Source organism: Nelumbo nucifera, chromosome 8 (genome assembly GCF_055504915.1).
Source record: "Nelumbo nucifera cultivar China Antique chromosome 8, China Antique-T2T, whole genome shotgun sequence".
NCBI classification, from domain to species: domain Eukaryota; kingdom Viridiplantae; phylum Streptophyta; class Magnoliopsida; order Proteales; family Nelumbonaceae; genus Nelumbo; species Nelumbo nucifera.
Window position 1 is genome coordinate 24,339,521 of NC_142656.1, and position 16,331 is coordinate 24,355,851.

The 16,331-nt window shown below is 49.2% G+C and overlaps 1 protein-coding gene across 1 annotated transcript; it reads right to left on the reverse strand.

The window, feature by feature from the left end:
• Positions 1-132: 132 nt before the first annotated feature.
• Positions 133-639, reverse strand: LOC148789763 (uncharacterized). The gene has a single exon (XM_088893771.1). It carries the CDS (start codon positions 637-639, stop codon positions 133-135), a length of 507 nt encoding a protein of 168 aa, XP_088749897.1.
• Between the last annotated feature and the right edge of the window lie 15,692 nt (positions 640-16,331).

Genomic DNA, 16,331 nt, shown 5'->3' on the forward strand with positions numbered 1-16,331 from the left:
TGGAAAAGACAAAATAAAAAGGCTAATGATTGTTAATGATGCGCAGGGAATATTTTTGCTGTAACAAACTCTGCAATTCTGCTACTCTCCACTAGCTGTCCTAGAGCAAAAGACCACATTAGCCTCTGCATGTCAATGTGTCGTAACACTCTCTCCCCCTTTGAAAGCAGCTTTGTCCTCAAGGCTAGACTGAGGAAATTTCTGTTGCAGTTCCGTGAGTATTTCCCAAGTCGAATATATTGCCGGGGTTCTTTGCCATTGAACCAGTACCTCTGTTATTGCCTTGTTGCCTTGTCGTTTCAATCTTCTGTCAATAATTGCAGCTGGCTGGAGTTGGAGTGTCTCGTCAGCCGTTAGTGGTAGAAGAGTGGCTTGGGCATGAGAGCTGTCTCCAACCTTGGCCTTTAACCAAGACACATGGAAAATAGGATGTAAACGGAAGCCTTCTGGTAACACTAGGCAATATGCAACTGGACCAATTTTCTCTGTTATTTTGAATGGTCCGTAAAAACGAGCTGCTAGCTTTTGAGACTTACGAACTGCCACTGTGCTTTGCCGATAAGGTTGCAGCCTCAAGTATACCCAATCTCCGATGTTAAAATTCCTTTCTGTTCTCTTTCGATTTTCCATTTTCTTCATTTTGTCTTGGGCAAAGAGTAAATTCTATTTAAGTTTTTGCAGAGCCCTTTCCCTTTCCTGTAATTCAGCCTCCACTGCTGGTGCTTGAGTTGTTCCTGGGATGTAGGAGATCAAGTTTGGTGGGGGATATCCGTATAGTGCCTGAAAAGGGGTGGTTTTGGTGGAAGAATGGAAAGTGGTGTTATACCACCATTCTGCTAAAGGCAACCTTCTACTCCAATTCTGTGGTTGTTCACTGGTGTAGCATCTAAGGAGGTTTCCAAAGTCCTATTAAGGACCTCTGTCTGCCCATCTGTCTGAGGGTGGTATGAAGAGCTCATATGTAGCTGTGTTCCCTGAAGTTTGAAAATTTCTCTCCAAAAGTTGCTGGTGAACGGAGGGTCTCGATCACTTACAATTGTCTTGGGCATTCCATGCAATCTGAAAATTTCTTGGATGAATACCTTGGCCAGGTCAGAAGTAGAGAATGGGTGGGTTAAGGCAATGAAGTGTGCAAACTTAGTTAATCGGTCCACAACTACCCAAATGGTAGTTTTCCTAATGGAAGAGGGTAAGCCTTCAATGAAATCCATTGAGAGTTCAGACCATGCTTGTTCTGGAATGGGTAGAGGTTGTAGCAGTCCGGGGCATGGTGGGTTTTTTACTTTGTTTCTCTGGCAGATTTCACACTCCTTTACCCAATATTTAACTTCAGCTTGATAGCCATTCCAATAACAAATCTTCCTTAATCTTTGTAGGGTGTTGTAGTACCCTGAATGTCTTCCCCCTGGGTCTGAGTGGGCTTCCTCAAAAAGTCTCATTCTAAATATTGAATTTGGACTAATTACTAGCTTCCCCCTTCCAAAGCAGCTCATTTTTAATTGAGTATTTTCCTATGGGCTCCTTGGCTACGTCTGATATCATCTTCTGCTATCTCTCTCTTGAGCTCTTCAATCCAGCTTGGAGCTAGAGCAGATATGGCCATTACTTCCCTTGCTTCTTTGCGCGATAGAGCATCTGCAACTGAAATGTTTGGCCCTTTTCTGTAGAAAACTTCATAATCAAAACCCAGAAGTTTGCTAATAAGTCTTTATTGGTTTGGAGTTGTAATCTTTTGCTCTAAAATATGCTTTAAACTCCTGTGGTCTGTCAAAATTTTAAACCTTTGACCCAGGAGATAGGACCTCCACTTTTGCACTACTATCACTACTTCTAGCAATTCTTGATCATATGTTGACAAGGATTGGTACTTTCCTTGTAGTGCCTTGCTGAAGAAGGCTATTGGACGCCCTTGCTGAGAGAGAACAACTCCTATTCCAATTCCACTAGCATCGGTCTCCACTATAAATGGTTCTTGATAGTTGGGGAGAGCTAGTACTGGTTTCGTGGTCACGATTCTCTTGAGTTTCCTGAAAGCTTCCTCGGCTTCGTCACTCCATCTCCATCCTCCCTTTTTAAGCAGTTGTGTTAGTGGTTTGGTTAGGATGCCATAATTCTGGATAAATCTTCTGTAGTAACCAGTGAGACCTAGGAAACCTCTAAGGCCTTTAACTCCCTTGGGTGTGGGCCAGTGAAGAACATCTTCAATCTTAGCTGGGTCTACTTCTGCCCCCAATGGTGATATTATGTGGCCTAGATACTTGATCCTTTCAACCCCGAACTGACATTTGCTTCTTCTTGCATGTAGTTGGTGTTGTTTGAGAGCTTCCAATATCTTCTTCTAGTGTTCAACATGGTCCTCTCGAGATTTACTATAAATTAAGATATCATAAAAAAACACCAACACATATTTTCTAAGAAAATCTCTAAAGATGGAATTCATAAGAGATTGGAAGGTTGAGGGGGCATTAGACAGCCCAAAGGGCATAACCAAGTACTCGTAATGGCCTTCGTGTGTGCGGAAGGTTGTCTTCGGAACATCCTCGGTTTTGACTCTGATTTGATGATAACCCGACCTCAGGTCCATCTTTGAAAAAATTACAGTTCTTTGCAGTTCATCCAAGAGTTTGTCTACTACAGGCATTGGGAATTTGTTCTTCACGGTCACTTGGTTCAGGGCTCTGTAACCTACACACATTCTCCACCCACCATCATTCTTCCTGACCAAAAGAATAGGGGATGAAAAAGGACTAGTACTTGGCCGTATCACCCCTTCCTTCAGCAACTCCTTTACAATATGCTCAATCTCTCTCTCTCTCTCTTTTTTTTTTTTTTTTGTAATAGGGGTATCTATAAGGTCTGACGCTTATGGGCTTGTTATCTGATGGTGCGCAATCTGGCCGGTCCTAGCTGTCAACGACATTGCCTCTGACTGGAGCAACAGGGAGCCTGAAACGGAGAAGATGAGGAATCTCCAGGGAGGAACCCGGTGAGATTGCTCTGAAGCTCAAGTTAGTATTCTCTCAAAGGCAAGATAAAACCAGATGGCGCAAAGTTCACATACCTTCTTCTCGGGGGGAAGGGAGCCTTTTATAACCACTTCGCGCACTCACTCCTATGCTTCGGTCAAGTCGGGTATGATTACCCCTGCACTTCTGCCAGTTCGGGTGTCATCACCTCTGCTGGGGCAGAACCGCCACTGCTCTCTTTGTCGAAGCCGTCTCTGTAACTGGAGATGGTGGTGGCAGGTGGCTGTTGAAGTGCGACTGTCAAGCGTCAGATCCCAAGTCAGTCAGGTGTGCCGCCTCAAGATACGGACTCCTTTGGTGTAAGGTACGGTTGTTCAGTTCGGCGTCCTGGAGGCGAAGTGTTGGAGTGGTGTCCAAGGTGAAGTCTTGAGCTTGGATGGAGGTGTGGCCCGAACTGCCATGGGGCGGGTCAGTTTGGGTTGTTTCGTAAGGCTCGGGGTCTAAGAGTGAGCTCGGGTTCCTTGCGGGGAGTTCGAGCTCTTTGTAGGGAGTTCGGGCTCCTTGTAGGGAGTTCGGGCTCCTTGTAGGGAGTTCGGACAGCTGGTTCCTCCTTTCGGAGCTTGCGCCTTGGGCGTGTTGTTGTCCTGAGCTGTTGCCTTTGCCACGTGTTGAGTGGTTACGAGGTCGGGCCAAATCTTCCTTTGTCAATTGCCCCCCACTCCTCGCGCAAAGGGGCTTGCCCTGGCGCGTGGAGTTCGCGAGGTGGCAGGTGGATTTGACCCGTACTTTGGACTGGTTTGACCATCAGCACGAAGTGCGCGTCCGCCAGGATTTCCTCGAGCGCCAAAAAACGCGCCAATCCGTCTACAAATGCTGACAGATGTGACAGCGTGCGCTTATTTCAAAATTTAAAAAAGTGCACCGCTGGGAGGCACGACAGTGGGCATCTTTTCAAATTTGAAAAAACACGCCGCTGCCACCTTAAATACGAGGCGACGTGTGCCGACGCCCTTTCAGTTTCAAAAAGACGTGCGGCCAGTCACGTCTCGGTCTTAGGAGACGTGCGGCCGGTCACGTCTCGGTCTCAGGAAACGTGCGGTCAGCGTGATTGCGGGCCGTTGGATTTGCTTTGATCAGAACCGTTGAATTTTGGTTACTATGGGTATAAATAGTGGGGGACCCCACTCGCTTTGTCATTCTCCTGCATTTTGCTTCTTGAGCTCGCGACCAAGTCTTTAGCTCGCGTTCAAGCCTTTAGCTCGCGTTCAAGTTCCCATAGTCCGTTTGCTTTTTTTTTTTTTTTTTTTTTTCTGGGTGAGTACTTTCCTGGAATCCATCTCCTCCTCCCAATGTCTAGCTCAAATAGTTCAGACAGTTCTTCAAGGGGGTCAGATGCAGGTTCTACGAATCGAGTTGCATCCCCCGATAGTCCTAGTGAGCCTGAGGTAGAGCTCGAGGAAGAGTTCGAACCCATAGGCCGAGTCGCCTTGGGTAGTTTGGCGTCCTCCTCCCGTCGAGGTCGAACGTTGGACAAGTTTGGACCCTCGACCATGACGCCTGAGGGGCTTCATTCCCTTATTACCCAGTTTAACTTGCCTAGGGAGTACACCTATTTTATACCCTCGGGCAGTTTCCCTTGGGAACACGGTCCTGATGAGATCGTGATATTTCGGGAGCAGCTCGCTACTGGGTTGCGCCTGCCTTTCCACCCCCTTATAGTCGAGGTCATGAACCACTTCGGCGTTACTGTCGGCCAGCTTCACCCGAATTCTATTCGTAACTTGGTGGGGACAATCTCCTTATTTTGCGAACAGGTCTTGCCTTTAGACTTGGAGATTTTTTCTTCCATTCTGATGCTTAAGAAGCAAGTGGGTCTCCTTCCCGGGCGTAGGCGGGCATATTACCTGTCTCCTTGCCCGAGTTTTAAGCTTTTACACGATCTTCCCAACAAGGTCTCGGCGTGGAAATGGGACTACTTCGGGGTGCAAAGTGCATTGGGGTGGCCGTTCCAAACTAGGTGGGGGTTGGCTGCCCCTGATGCCGGTGTTACGCTTGATAAGGAGACAGAGAAGGGCCTCCGGCAATGGTTACGGCTTGGGCTAAAATGCCACCATTACCTGACGGAGGCCAAGCTCATCGAGGCCGGTCTGAGTTCGGGTAGGTTCCTTACTCAGAGGTTGTCTTTTGTTTTGCTATGTTCTTTCATTTTCCTGATGCCGAGCTCTTTTGCAGGTGTGATGGACTCAGAGAAGACTCGTGGTGGGAACCTGTTTCACGCCATGAAGAGGAGGAAGCGAGCTGCCCCGAGGTGCGGAGCTTGAGGTACCAAACTACCCGTCAGTGGATCCGCCCATGGAGCCCGAGATGGCCCCTCCAACGCAAGAAGCGACAGGGGCCCCTTATGCCGAGGCTACTTACATGGGGGCTCCTGCTTACTCTGGGTCTGCTTATACGTGAGCTGGGCCCTCAAGCTCGGGAGCCCAAGGCGAATTCAGGAGCGTGTTGTCGCCGAACCACGCTCTTCAGAAGAGTTGGGAGGCCATTTACCCTGAGGAGGTCACGACATGGACCGATCTTCCTTTGAACCAGGTGGCTTGTCGTGCTGCCACTCATGCCATGGTGGTAAGTCAGCGATCTCTTTGTCGGGCTCTTTGCTTTTATCTTTCTTGCTATCGTTCTTTTGATCATTTGTTGTTTTTCCCTTTGGTAGGTGAATTCTTCTATCCATGCCTTGGCGGCCCAAGTGGAAAGGAGCTCGAGGCAGGCACGAGCTGCCGAAGAGGCTTCCCGTGCTGCCGAGGTGGCTTCTCGAGCTGCTGAGGCGGCTTCTTGCGCTGCACAGGCCAGGCAGGTGAGGTCTCAGAGAGATGCCAAGGCCATGGGAGTTGTGGTGAAGCACATGGCGGACCTGAGGCTGGATTTGCAGCATCAGGTTGAATACCTTCCGGAGGATATTAGGGAGAGAACACAGATCTTTTCCCAAGGCATCGAGGATGCCAAGAAGAAGGCCGTCGATCAATACATCGCCTCGTCGTGCTTTGATGACCTGATGGTGGGCTCGTACAGAAGGGGCTTTAAATCGAGTCGGTGGATGATCTGGAATACGTACCCCGAGCTTGATATTAGTGCCATAACCACTTCGCACATTACTCAGGAGATGGCCAACGCTGCTGACGATGAGCCGGATTCTGAGGACGAGGCAGGGCCTTCGGGTATCATTGAAGTGCCTTCTGATGGTGAAGAAGTGCCTCTGGGCCTGTGAGCTCGCTTTTCTTGTTTTTTTTTTTTGGAAATGTACACAAAGTATTTTGCAATGAAATGATTTTCTTTTGGTTGTGTTTGGTCACTCTTTCCTCCGAACTGGCCGTATTGCCAAACTGACCATATGTCGATACCCCTACTAGTTCGTTGCTGGCACTGCCTGAGCTTTTAGTTTGCACTTTTTTGCCCTTGTTTGCCCATGCCGAGGTCCTTGTTAGCTCGCCATCCTAGCCCTTAGGCTCCGGTAGCGGCTTGGTCCACTTCGCTTGGTGGTCTATAGGTAGTATCGCCTCAAGTTAACGATGTTCCACGCTCGGGGTACTTGTTTGCCCTCTAAAGTTCCAAGCTCGTATGCCCCCCCGAGCGCTCTCTTTACTCTGTAGGGCCCTTCCCAATTCGGTCCAAGTTTTCCTACGCCGGGCTCGGGTGCCATGATCTTACGGAGAACCAGGTCGCCGACGCGGAAGTTCCGCTTTCTTACTCTAGCATTGTAGTACTGAGCTATTCTTTGCTGGTAAGCTGCGGTCCGGATGTACGTGAGGTCTCTTACCTCGTCCAGTAGGTCGAGGTTGGTACGTAACTCATCTCCGTTTGTCCGATTGTCATAGCTTCTAGTCGCAGCGTAGGTACTTCGATCTCCGCCGGGATTACCGCTTCGGTGCCGTAGGTGAGGTTAAAGGGGGTTTCTCTTGTGGCGGTTTTTTCCGTAGTTCGGTGAGCCCATAGAACACTTGGTAGCTCGTCCGCCCACAACCCTTTAGCTCGGTCTAGTCGTGCTTTCAGTCCGCGGAGGATGGCTCTGTTCATTACTTCTGTTTGACCGTTTGCCTGCGGGTGCGCGGCCGATGTGAAGTTTTGCCGAATCCCCATATCTTGGCACCATTCCTGAAACTTGATATCCTCGAACTGTTTGCCATTGTCGGTGATCAGTACCCGAGGTAACCCGAAACGACATACTATGTTCTTTCAAAAGAAGTTTTGTACGTTTCGGGCTGTAACCGTTGCAAGAGGTTCAACTTCTATCCACTTTGTGAAGTAATCTACCGCCACCACTAGGAACTTCCTCCCACCTGTTGCTGGCGGGAATGTACCTAGGAGGTCGATGCCCCATTGCACAAAGGGCCATGGGCTGGTGAGATACTTGAGGTTGGCGGCTGGCTGATGGTGGATATTGGCATGCTTCTTACATTTGTCGCATTTTCTGATGAGCTCAACAGCCTCTGCCTTCATCGTCGGCCAGTAGTACCCTTGTCGAAGTGCCTTTTGGGCGAGAGCTCTACCCCCAAGTGTCCGCCGCACAACCCTTCATGAGTGTCGCGGAGTACGAGCTCGGCTTCGGCAGGTCGCAAGCAGCGTAGGTAGGGGAGCGTGTAGGACCGTCGGTACAGCCGTTCATCTATTATGACATATTTGGCTGCCTGGCGCTGCACCCTCCTGGCTGCATTACGGTCCGCAGGGAGGGTTCCATCTAGCAAGAAGCTCATGAGTGGGTCGATCCAGCTTGGCTCTGCTTCAAGGATGGGAGCGACCTCCTCTGCCCCACCGAGAATGCTAGGCCGAGGTAAGTCCTCTATGTACATGGTTCTCAAGGCGTTGTGACTGATGCTGGCTAATCGGGATAGGGCGTTGGCCTCAGTATTCTCTGACCTCGGGATTTGCCTGATGAAGTGTGACTGGAAGTTGAGTAGAGTTTTCTTTACTTTTGCTAAGTAGGCGATCATAGTTAGGTCGCGTGCTTCGTATTCACCTATGACATGGTTGACCACAAGTTGGGAATCGCTGCAGATAACTATGTGTTTTGCTCTTACCTTTTGCGCTAGGTTCAGCCCAGCTATCAATGCCTCGTACTCCGCCTCATTGTTGGATGCCAGGAACTCAAAGCGTAGTGCGTATTCCAATTTTGTGCCACCCGGGCCGCGCAACACTATTCTAGCTCCGCTGCCTTGTTGGTTCGAGGAGCCATCTACATGATGGATCCAGGGCTCCTCATCCCAGTTCGCGTTAGGCCTAACTAGGAGAGATGCCACCCTGGCTGCTACTTCACGGGGTCCGGACTCTATTGGCTTGAGAGCTCCGGGCTCACCCAAACTGGGGATCTTGGGCTCGACCTGCCTAGGGACTTCGAAGCTAAATGTGCACTCGACGATGAAATCTGCCAAGGCTTGGGCCTTAATAGTAGTTCGCGACTTATACTAGAGGTCGTACTCGCTGAGCTCGATGGCCCACTTCGTCAGCCGACCGGAAACCTTGGGCTTGAGCAGGACTTGCCTTAGAGGTTTGTTAGTCAAGACGATGACAGTGTGAGCTTGAAAATATGGGCAGAGTTTCCGAGCTGCAATTATCAGTGCATATGCCAGCTTTTCTATCTGCGGGTATCTCGTCTCTGCTCCCTGCAGAATTTTACTAACATAGTAGATGGGTCGTTGGACCCGATCTACTTCTTTTATTAGTACCGAACTGACCACCTCGTCGCTTGCCGAGAGGTACTGTTCTATGACCTCGCCCTCCTCGGGCCTGGTTAATATCAGCACACTAGCGAGATAGTTTTTTAGCTCGTCGAACGCGAGCTGGCAGTCTTGGGTCCATTCGAACCCTTTGCCTTTGATTGATTTAAAGAAAGGCAGACAACGGTCTGCCGATTTGGACATGAAGCGGCTCAGAGTGGCTATGCGGCCGTTTAGCCTTTGAACTTCTTTTACTTTTCGAGGTGGTCTCATATCTAGGATGGCCTTTATTTTGTCCGGGTTGGCCTCAATGCCGTGCCGGTTGACAATGTACCCTAGGAACTTACCCGAGGTGACACCGAAGACACATTTGTTTGGGTTTAGTTTCATGCTAAATTGACGCGGAATTTGGAAGACAAAATCTAAGTCTTGTATTAATTCATGCGAAAACTGTGTCTTGACGACCATGTTGTCTACATAACATTCTATCTTCGTGCCAATTAAGGGCTGAAACAACTTATTCACGAGTCTTTGGAAGGTCGCCCCAGCATTCTTCAGTCCGAAGGGCATGACCTTGTAGCAGTACAGGCCGAACTCGGTTATGAAGGTGGTTTTTTCCTCATTGGACTGGTCCATCCTGGTTTGGTTGTAGCCCGAGTAGGCGTCCAAGAAGCTTAGCAACTCATGTCCCGAGGTCGCATCCAATAGGCGGTCAATTCTGGGGAGGGGGAAGCAATCTTTCGGGCAGGCTCGGTTCAGGTCGGTGTAGTCGACGCACATGCGCCACTTGCCGTTTGCCTTTTTTACCAGCACTGGGTTGGCCACCCAGCTTGGGTAGTGAACTTCCCTTATGAAGTCTTCTGTGAGGAGCTTTTCGACCTCCTCGTCGACCGCCCTCCAGCGTTCTGGGGCTAAGTTGCGTTTCTTCTGTCGAATGGGTCTGACAGTTCGGATCATAGAGGTTCCTGGACAGAAGCACCGATCTGTAGCGTCCGAGCTAGGTCCGCAGTTGTTGGGATCACGAGGTCGTCGGCCACCTTGGTTTTTCCCTTCAGGGCGGCAACATAACACTTGCGGGACTCAAGTTGGTCGCCCCGCGCTACCCCCACACCGAAGTCTGTAGGGAACTTCATTGCCAAGTAGTAGGTGGAGACCACTGCCCATAGGACATGCGTGATAGGCCGCCCTATTATGGCATTGTATGGGGAGGGGGTCGCGACCACTAGGAAATCATGGTTGAGTCTGACCGCACAAGGCCATGTGCCGACCTCCACAGGTACTGTTATTTTCCCGAGGGGCCTGACTTCTTCTCCACTGAAGCCCACCAGAGGAGTGTTCGCGGGCTTCAACTCGCTTCTCTACAACTGAAGCTGGTCAAACGCCGACTTGAAGAGAATGTCCGCTGAGCTGCCTGAATCAACGAGCACACGCCTGACTTCAAAGTCGCTGATCCTTAGTTTGATGACAAGCGCATCATCGTGGGGGTAGTGGACCCCTCGCGCATCGTCTTCCGTGAAGAAAGTTGGTTCCTCCGTCTTTGGCCTCTTTGGAGGGTTCTGCTCTTCTCGTGCTGCTTCGCGAACTGATGCCCAGGCTACTGCTGAAGTGCAACTCGCGACTATCGAACCTCCCACTATTGCGTGGATGGTTCCCCGAACTGGCCTCTCTTTCAGAGGCTGTCTTTGCAGCGGTTCAGCTGGCCTACTGCTGGATTCGGGAGCATCCTTACTGTGCTGCCCTTGCCGGCCTGTCTTATTATTATTATTATTATTATTATTATTATTGCTATGCTGTACAAAATTTCTCAAGTACCCGCGACGGATGAGTCCCTCTATCTCGTCCCAGAGATTGTTACAATGCTCGGTACTATGACCGTGATCTCTATGGAAATTGCAATACAAGTTTTTATTTCTCTCGTTTGGGTTCCCTTTTAGGCGAGGTGACCATTTTACGTATGGGGCATCTTTGATTGTCATCAAGAACTCGGTCCACCTCGCGTTTAAGGGTGTGTAATCTGTCCGAGCTGCCAAGGGAGATCGGAACGGCTGGCTCTGCTTCACCTCTCGGGCCGGGTTTTTTCTTCTGTCATTTGGGTTGGAGGGCTCACCTTATCTTTTCCTTTTCTCGATCCCGCCTTCGGTCCTTTGGTTGATCTCTTCCTCTGTTCTCATGAACTTATCCGCGAGCTTGAGGAATTCGGCCACGGTCGCGGGCTGGCTGGCTACCATGTGCCATTTGAACTCCTTGTGTGCTACTCCTCTCTTGGCCGCTGCGAGCTGTACCGCGGGGTCCAGTCGCGGTATCTGCAAGCACACGTCATTGAACCACTTGATGTAGCCCCGGATGGACTCTCCTTCCCTCTGGACTACTCCGAAGATGCTTTCCTCGATTCGGGGGCACCGCTTGCTGGTAATGAAGTGTGCGGTGAAGACCTACACGAACTGGGTCCAACTTCTTATCGACCCGAGGGCTAGGTTCCTGTACCAGGTGCGGGCCACCCCCCTGAAAGTGGTGGTGAAGGCTACGCACATGCACGACTCACTGGCCCTTGCCAGGTGCATTTGGGTTTGGAAGGCTTCGACGTGGTCGTTGGGATCGAAGGACCCATCATACTTATCTAAAGGGGGGAGTTTGAAGTCTCTGGGCATGGGGAAGGAACTGAGAGAATAGGGGCAGCTTTTACCTCGTCCGAGCTTGTCTCTTCTTTACCTTTGAGCTCAGGCAGGACACGGGTGGTAGTTCAGCGACTTCGCCGGCGCCTTCGTTGCTGAGTGGGCCTGGTACTGGTGCTGCTAGCCTCTATGTTGCCGAGCTCGATGGGCCCAGAGTGTTGGTAGTCCGCTGCTAGGACGCCGAATCGGTTCTCTGTGAGCGGGAGCTCAGGCTTGGAGCATCGAGGTGCTGACTTTGCGGGCGAGGTTCTCGACTCGCCTGCGAGCTGCGAGGCGGGGGTGATTTTTCTTTCCCTTTGGCCCGGGGATGAGGCCTAGCTGTTAGGGGGGTTCTAAAATTGGGAGGCTTCTCCTCGGTGATGGCGTCCACCCTGAGGGGAAGCCTTAACCGGCTTTGGAGCAGGGGGCCGAGGTGGAAGTAGTGGTTGGTTGAGAGGCAGTTGGGGGAACTGCTGCTGATAGTGGTACTGAGAGAGGTGGTGCAATACTTGGTGCTGCTGGAACTGCTGCATTTGGGCTTGCATTGCCCGCATGTACTGCATCAAGTCGTCAAATTGGCTCTGGCTAGTCGCCAGGGGCAGAGCAGTTGGTTCAGTAAAGGTTGTTTCGACAGGGGGAGGAAAGGGGACGTTCACGGCGGTAAGGTTCACTAGCGCCACTGCTCGTGGCACATTCAGGATGGGGATCCCATCCACCGGAAGGGGGATGGTGAACTGTTCGATGCACACCACAGGGACTTGAGGTTGTTCCCCGGTGGTGTTCATCTCCGTGCCACGTCCGACATTGCTGGAAGAAGCCATGAGTGTTGGGGTTTTTTTGGAAAAAGAGGTTATGAGAGTTTTAGAGGGAGGCTTTTAGAAGTGTTTCCCACAGACGACGCCAATTGATGGTGTGCAATCCGGCTGGTCCTAGCTGTCAACGACCTTGCCTCTGACTAGAGCAACAAGGAGCTTGAAACAGAGAAGATGAGGAATCTCCGAGGAGGAACCCGGTGAGATTGCTCCGAAGCTCAAGTTAGTATTCTCTCAAAGGCAAGATAAAACCAGATGGCGCAAAGTTCACATACCTTCTTCAGGGGGGAAAGGGAGCCTTTTATAACCACTTTGCGCACTCACTCCTATGCTTCGGTCAGGTCGGGTATGATTACCCCTGCGCTTCTGCCAGTTCGGGTGTCATCACCTCTGCTGAGGCAAAACCACCACTGCTCTCTTTGTCGGAGCCGTCTCTGTAACTGGAGATGGCGGTGGCAGGTGGCCGTTGAAGTGCGACTGTCAAGTGTCAGATCCCAAGTCAGTCAGTTGTGTCGCCTCAGGATACAGACTCCTTCGGTGTCAGGTACGGTTGTTCAGTTCGGCGCCCTGGAGGTGAAGTGTTGGAGTGGTGTCCGAGGTGAAGTATTGAGCTCGGATGGAGGTGTGGCCCGAACTGCCATGGGGCGGGCCAGTTCGGGTTGTTTCGTAAGGCTCGGGGTCTAAGAGTGAGCTCGGGTTCCTTGCGGGGAGTTTGAGCTCTTTGTAGGGAGTTCGGGCTCCTTGTAGGGAGTTCGGGCTCCTTGTAGGGAGTTCGGACCGCTGGTTCCTCCTTTTGGAGCTCGCGCCTTGGGCGTGTTGTTGCCTTTGCCACGTGTTGAGTGGTTACGAGGTCGGGCCAAATCTTCCTTCATCAATTATCCTTCAATGGAACGGCATGATCACAGTGACATGGAGGGGGAAGTTCCATGGGTTCAGCAAACACATCCTGATATTCTTCCAATAGCTTATGAATATGAGGTTCTGGGTTCATCTGTTGTTCCTCTCCTCCTTTCAGTTGAATCAAGAACAGAAGGGCTCCCTTCTCAGCATCCTTAGCAGCCTTGGCGGCCTCAATCATGCGAGAGGGTTGTGTTTGTAATCCCTTCAAGGTGTGGTGGCCTTGGCTGTCTTCAAATGGTAGGGACAAAGAGGAGAAATCCCACACAACTGGTCCCAGTGTCTCTAACTATCGGGCCCCCAATACTGCATCGTAGCCCTATAGGGAGAGTAGATAGAATTCAGCTATTATGGTGGTTCCTTGAGTTTTGATCGATACCTGTGGGCATTTCCCGGCCGCTTGTATCTTTTCTCCATTGGTGACTAACACTTCGAATTGTGTTTGTGTTACTAGAATCACTCATGCCTTCTTCGCTATCCTTGGATCCAAGAAATTGTGGGTGGATCCCGTATCCACCAACATTGTTATTGGTTGCTGGTTTATCAGTCCTCGGAGTCGCATGGTTTTTGGAGAACTGGACCCTGAGATTGCATGGAGGGATATTTCTGAAACTGACACCTCCCCTTCGTTTGGATCTTCCTCAACTTCATCACTTGGGTGGATAGTGCTGTTGTATCGATGATCCAGTGCATCCACAAACTGGTCCCAAGAGGGTTGTGGATAGTGCTCAATGAACCAGCAATACCACTCTACTACTCTTCCTTCAAAGCCCAAGCTAGTGAACTGAATCCATTGGTCTTCGGTGATGCCTTGTAGAGAAAAGTATTATTGCATCAGCACCTACCAACCATCGAGATTTTTCCCGTTGAACTTGGGGAGTTCCAACTTTGGTCTCCATGTTCCTGTGTTGATCGACCCCCCCATCTTGTTAGAAGCTTCCGTTTCCTTGCCTTTGTTATCCGCACCTTCTGAGACAAATCGATTGGTGTTCAATTATGGATTCCCTCCTACTGGAGGTGGAGGACCCAGACGTTCCAAAAGCTCTGCCAACTTGGCCATGAGTCCCTCCTGGTTTCTCTCCAGGAAGTTCAACCTTTCTTCAAGATTCGACATCTCCTCTCCCGATGGGATGTCTGGCTCTGATACTAGATTAATATCGACCTCCTCCTGTCGTCGGGACGAGGTCGGCTTCTTCCCTCGAGCTATAGTGCTAAGCACGACTCTCGGAAGGAAAATAAACAAAGATAGTTTTGTTGTAAGGTAAATCTCTCATACCCATTCGATTGTGGTTGGATACATATATAGAGCTCAGGCTTGATGGCCGTTACAACCAAAATGGAAAAGACAAAATAAAAAGGCTAATGATTGCTAATGATGCGCAGGGAATATTTCTGCTGTAACAAACTCTGCAATTCTGCTACTCTCCACCAGCTGTCCTAGAGCAAAAGACCATGTTAGCCTCTGCATGTCAATGTATCGTAACACTCCATGTGTATATTAGACAACTCAACTTGCTAGAGACCTTGCCAACAAGATAATTGGCACCTTCACTGTGAATTAATTCATGGATTAAGGTGATTTGATCCACATACATCTCTGATCTATTTCTTGAAGTTGGAAACCATGAATTGAATCCGTTGGATGACCTGGATCCAGATCGTATAAAACAATTTAATGAGCTCACGATCTAATAAATCAGCATTTTAAACTCAAAGAAGTTGCCAGAAATTAGCACTGAACGGGCATTTGTACTCTTTGCAAAAGGAGTCTTGAGTCTTGACAATGCCGGTTCTGTTTGAAGAGTGCAAATGCCGGTTCAGTGCATTTGGGAAGAGTGTAAATGCTGGTTCAGTGCTAATGTTTTGCGAGAATGCTTTTGTGTCCTGATGATGTGACAGCAAATGCAGATTCTAAGACATGTTTGCATTCAGATTGAGACCAAAGTTTGCATCCAAAAGATGGATATAAACTTTGCATTCAAATTTGATGAATGTTAGAAAAAATGTATATTCCAGTATTGGGATTTGTGTTTGCACTTTGCACCTATCACAATTAAAAATCTTTGACAAGAAACCAACTTTGCATTTGCATGGACTAGAATGTAATTTACAGAAACAAATCTTTGTGGCTGGATTCACTGATCAACCAAGAAAAGATGAACTGCGATGCGATAAACTTTAAATCTTTAATTAAAAGAAAAAAATCTATAATACCGGAAGACAGAGAATGGGAAGAGATTTGACCAATGAAAGCACCCCATGAATTTGATGAATACCACCTGATTGGCTGTAAGTTTTTCCAGCATCATAACTTTCCGGTATGATAGTTGAAGCAAGGTTTAAAGTATCGTTACGTATTGGCCCATATTGGCCGATACGTATCATTCCGAGACCCTTTCGATATGCCGCTACAGTGGGTGTATCGGGGGTCTGACCGGTTCAGGGGATGGAGGGGTCCTAGACCGGCTCCCCTGAACCAGTTTTGAAAAAAAAAAGTAAAAAGACAAGTATTGAAACGCCCGATAAGCCCCTACCGGCGTATCGGGCATATCGATGTTTTGAACCTGTTGAACCCTTAATGTTGTCTGGGCTAGGCTGCTACTTAGCTAGTTGTCTCTTCATAAAATTTTGCTTTGGCTAGACATTATCATCATATAATGCAAAAGACAAACTCAAATTATGAGTCACATCGAGAGCTTGGTTCCTTTGTCTCCTAGTAATTTTCTTCCGCAGTTGCAGCATTTTTCAATTTGGTAAAATCTCATGTTGACAAGCCTGAGAATGCAGGTTTAACTCTGAGAGCATAACTGGTACGAACAAATCACCTACTTTTCAGGAAAATCCAAGTGATGGAAGCCATCAAAAGTATCGAGCGTGCCGGTACTTCTAACCATTCCCCTTAAGCAGCTTAACACACCATCAGCTTTTGTCCATCAAAGGGACATGCTTTGTGCGTGCCGTACCGTTCTTTCAAGATGCTTCACCCACATATTATGGGCTATGGCACTGGTCCATTTACGTGTTCCTAACCGATCTGAAATTGCTACTTCGCCCACCAAATGCAATCCGTATATCTGACTTTTCTCTTCAGAAGCTCATCTTTTCAGATTGGCTCTTGACCAGATTCGTTGTTGATCCAGAGAAACTTCTGGGCTGAATCGCCCAACCCAGCTCTTGATCAGAAGATCATCTTTTCAGCCATGTGGGTGTGAGCGTGTATGTGCATGCATACAGAGGAGCAATGCAATTTTTACTACTACTATTAGTAACTTCACCCTCAGCGCCATGAATGAACTCATG

Bases quoted from the DNA above. Each gene is read 5' to 3' on its own strand.
- LOC148789763 (XM_088893771.1), bottom strand. From the start codon at position 639: ATGAAGAAAATGGAAAATCGAAAGAGAACAGAAAGGAATTTTAACATC.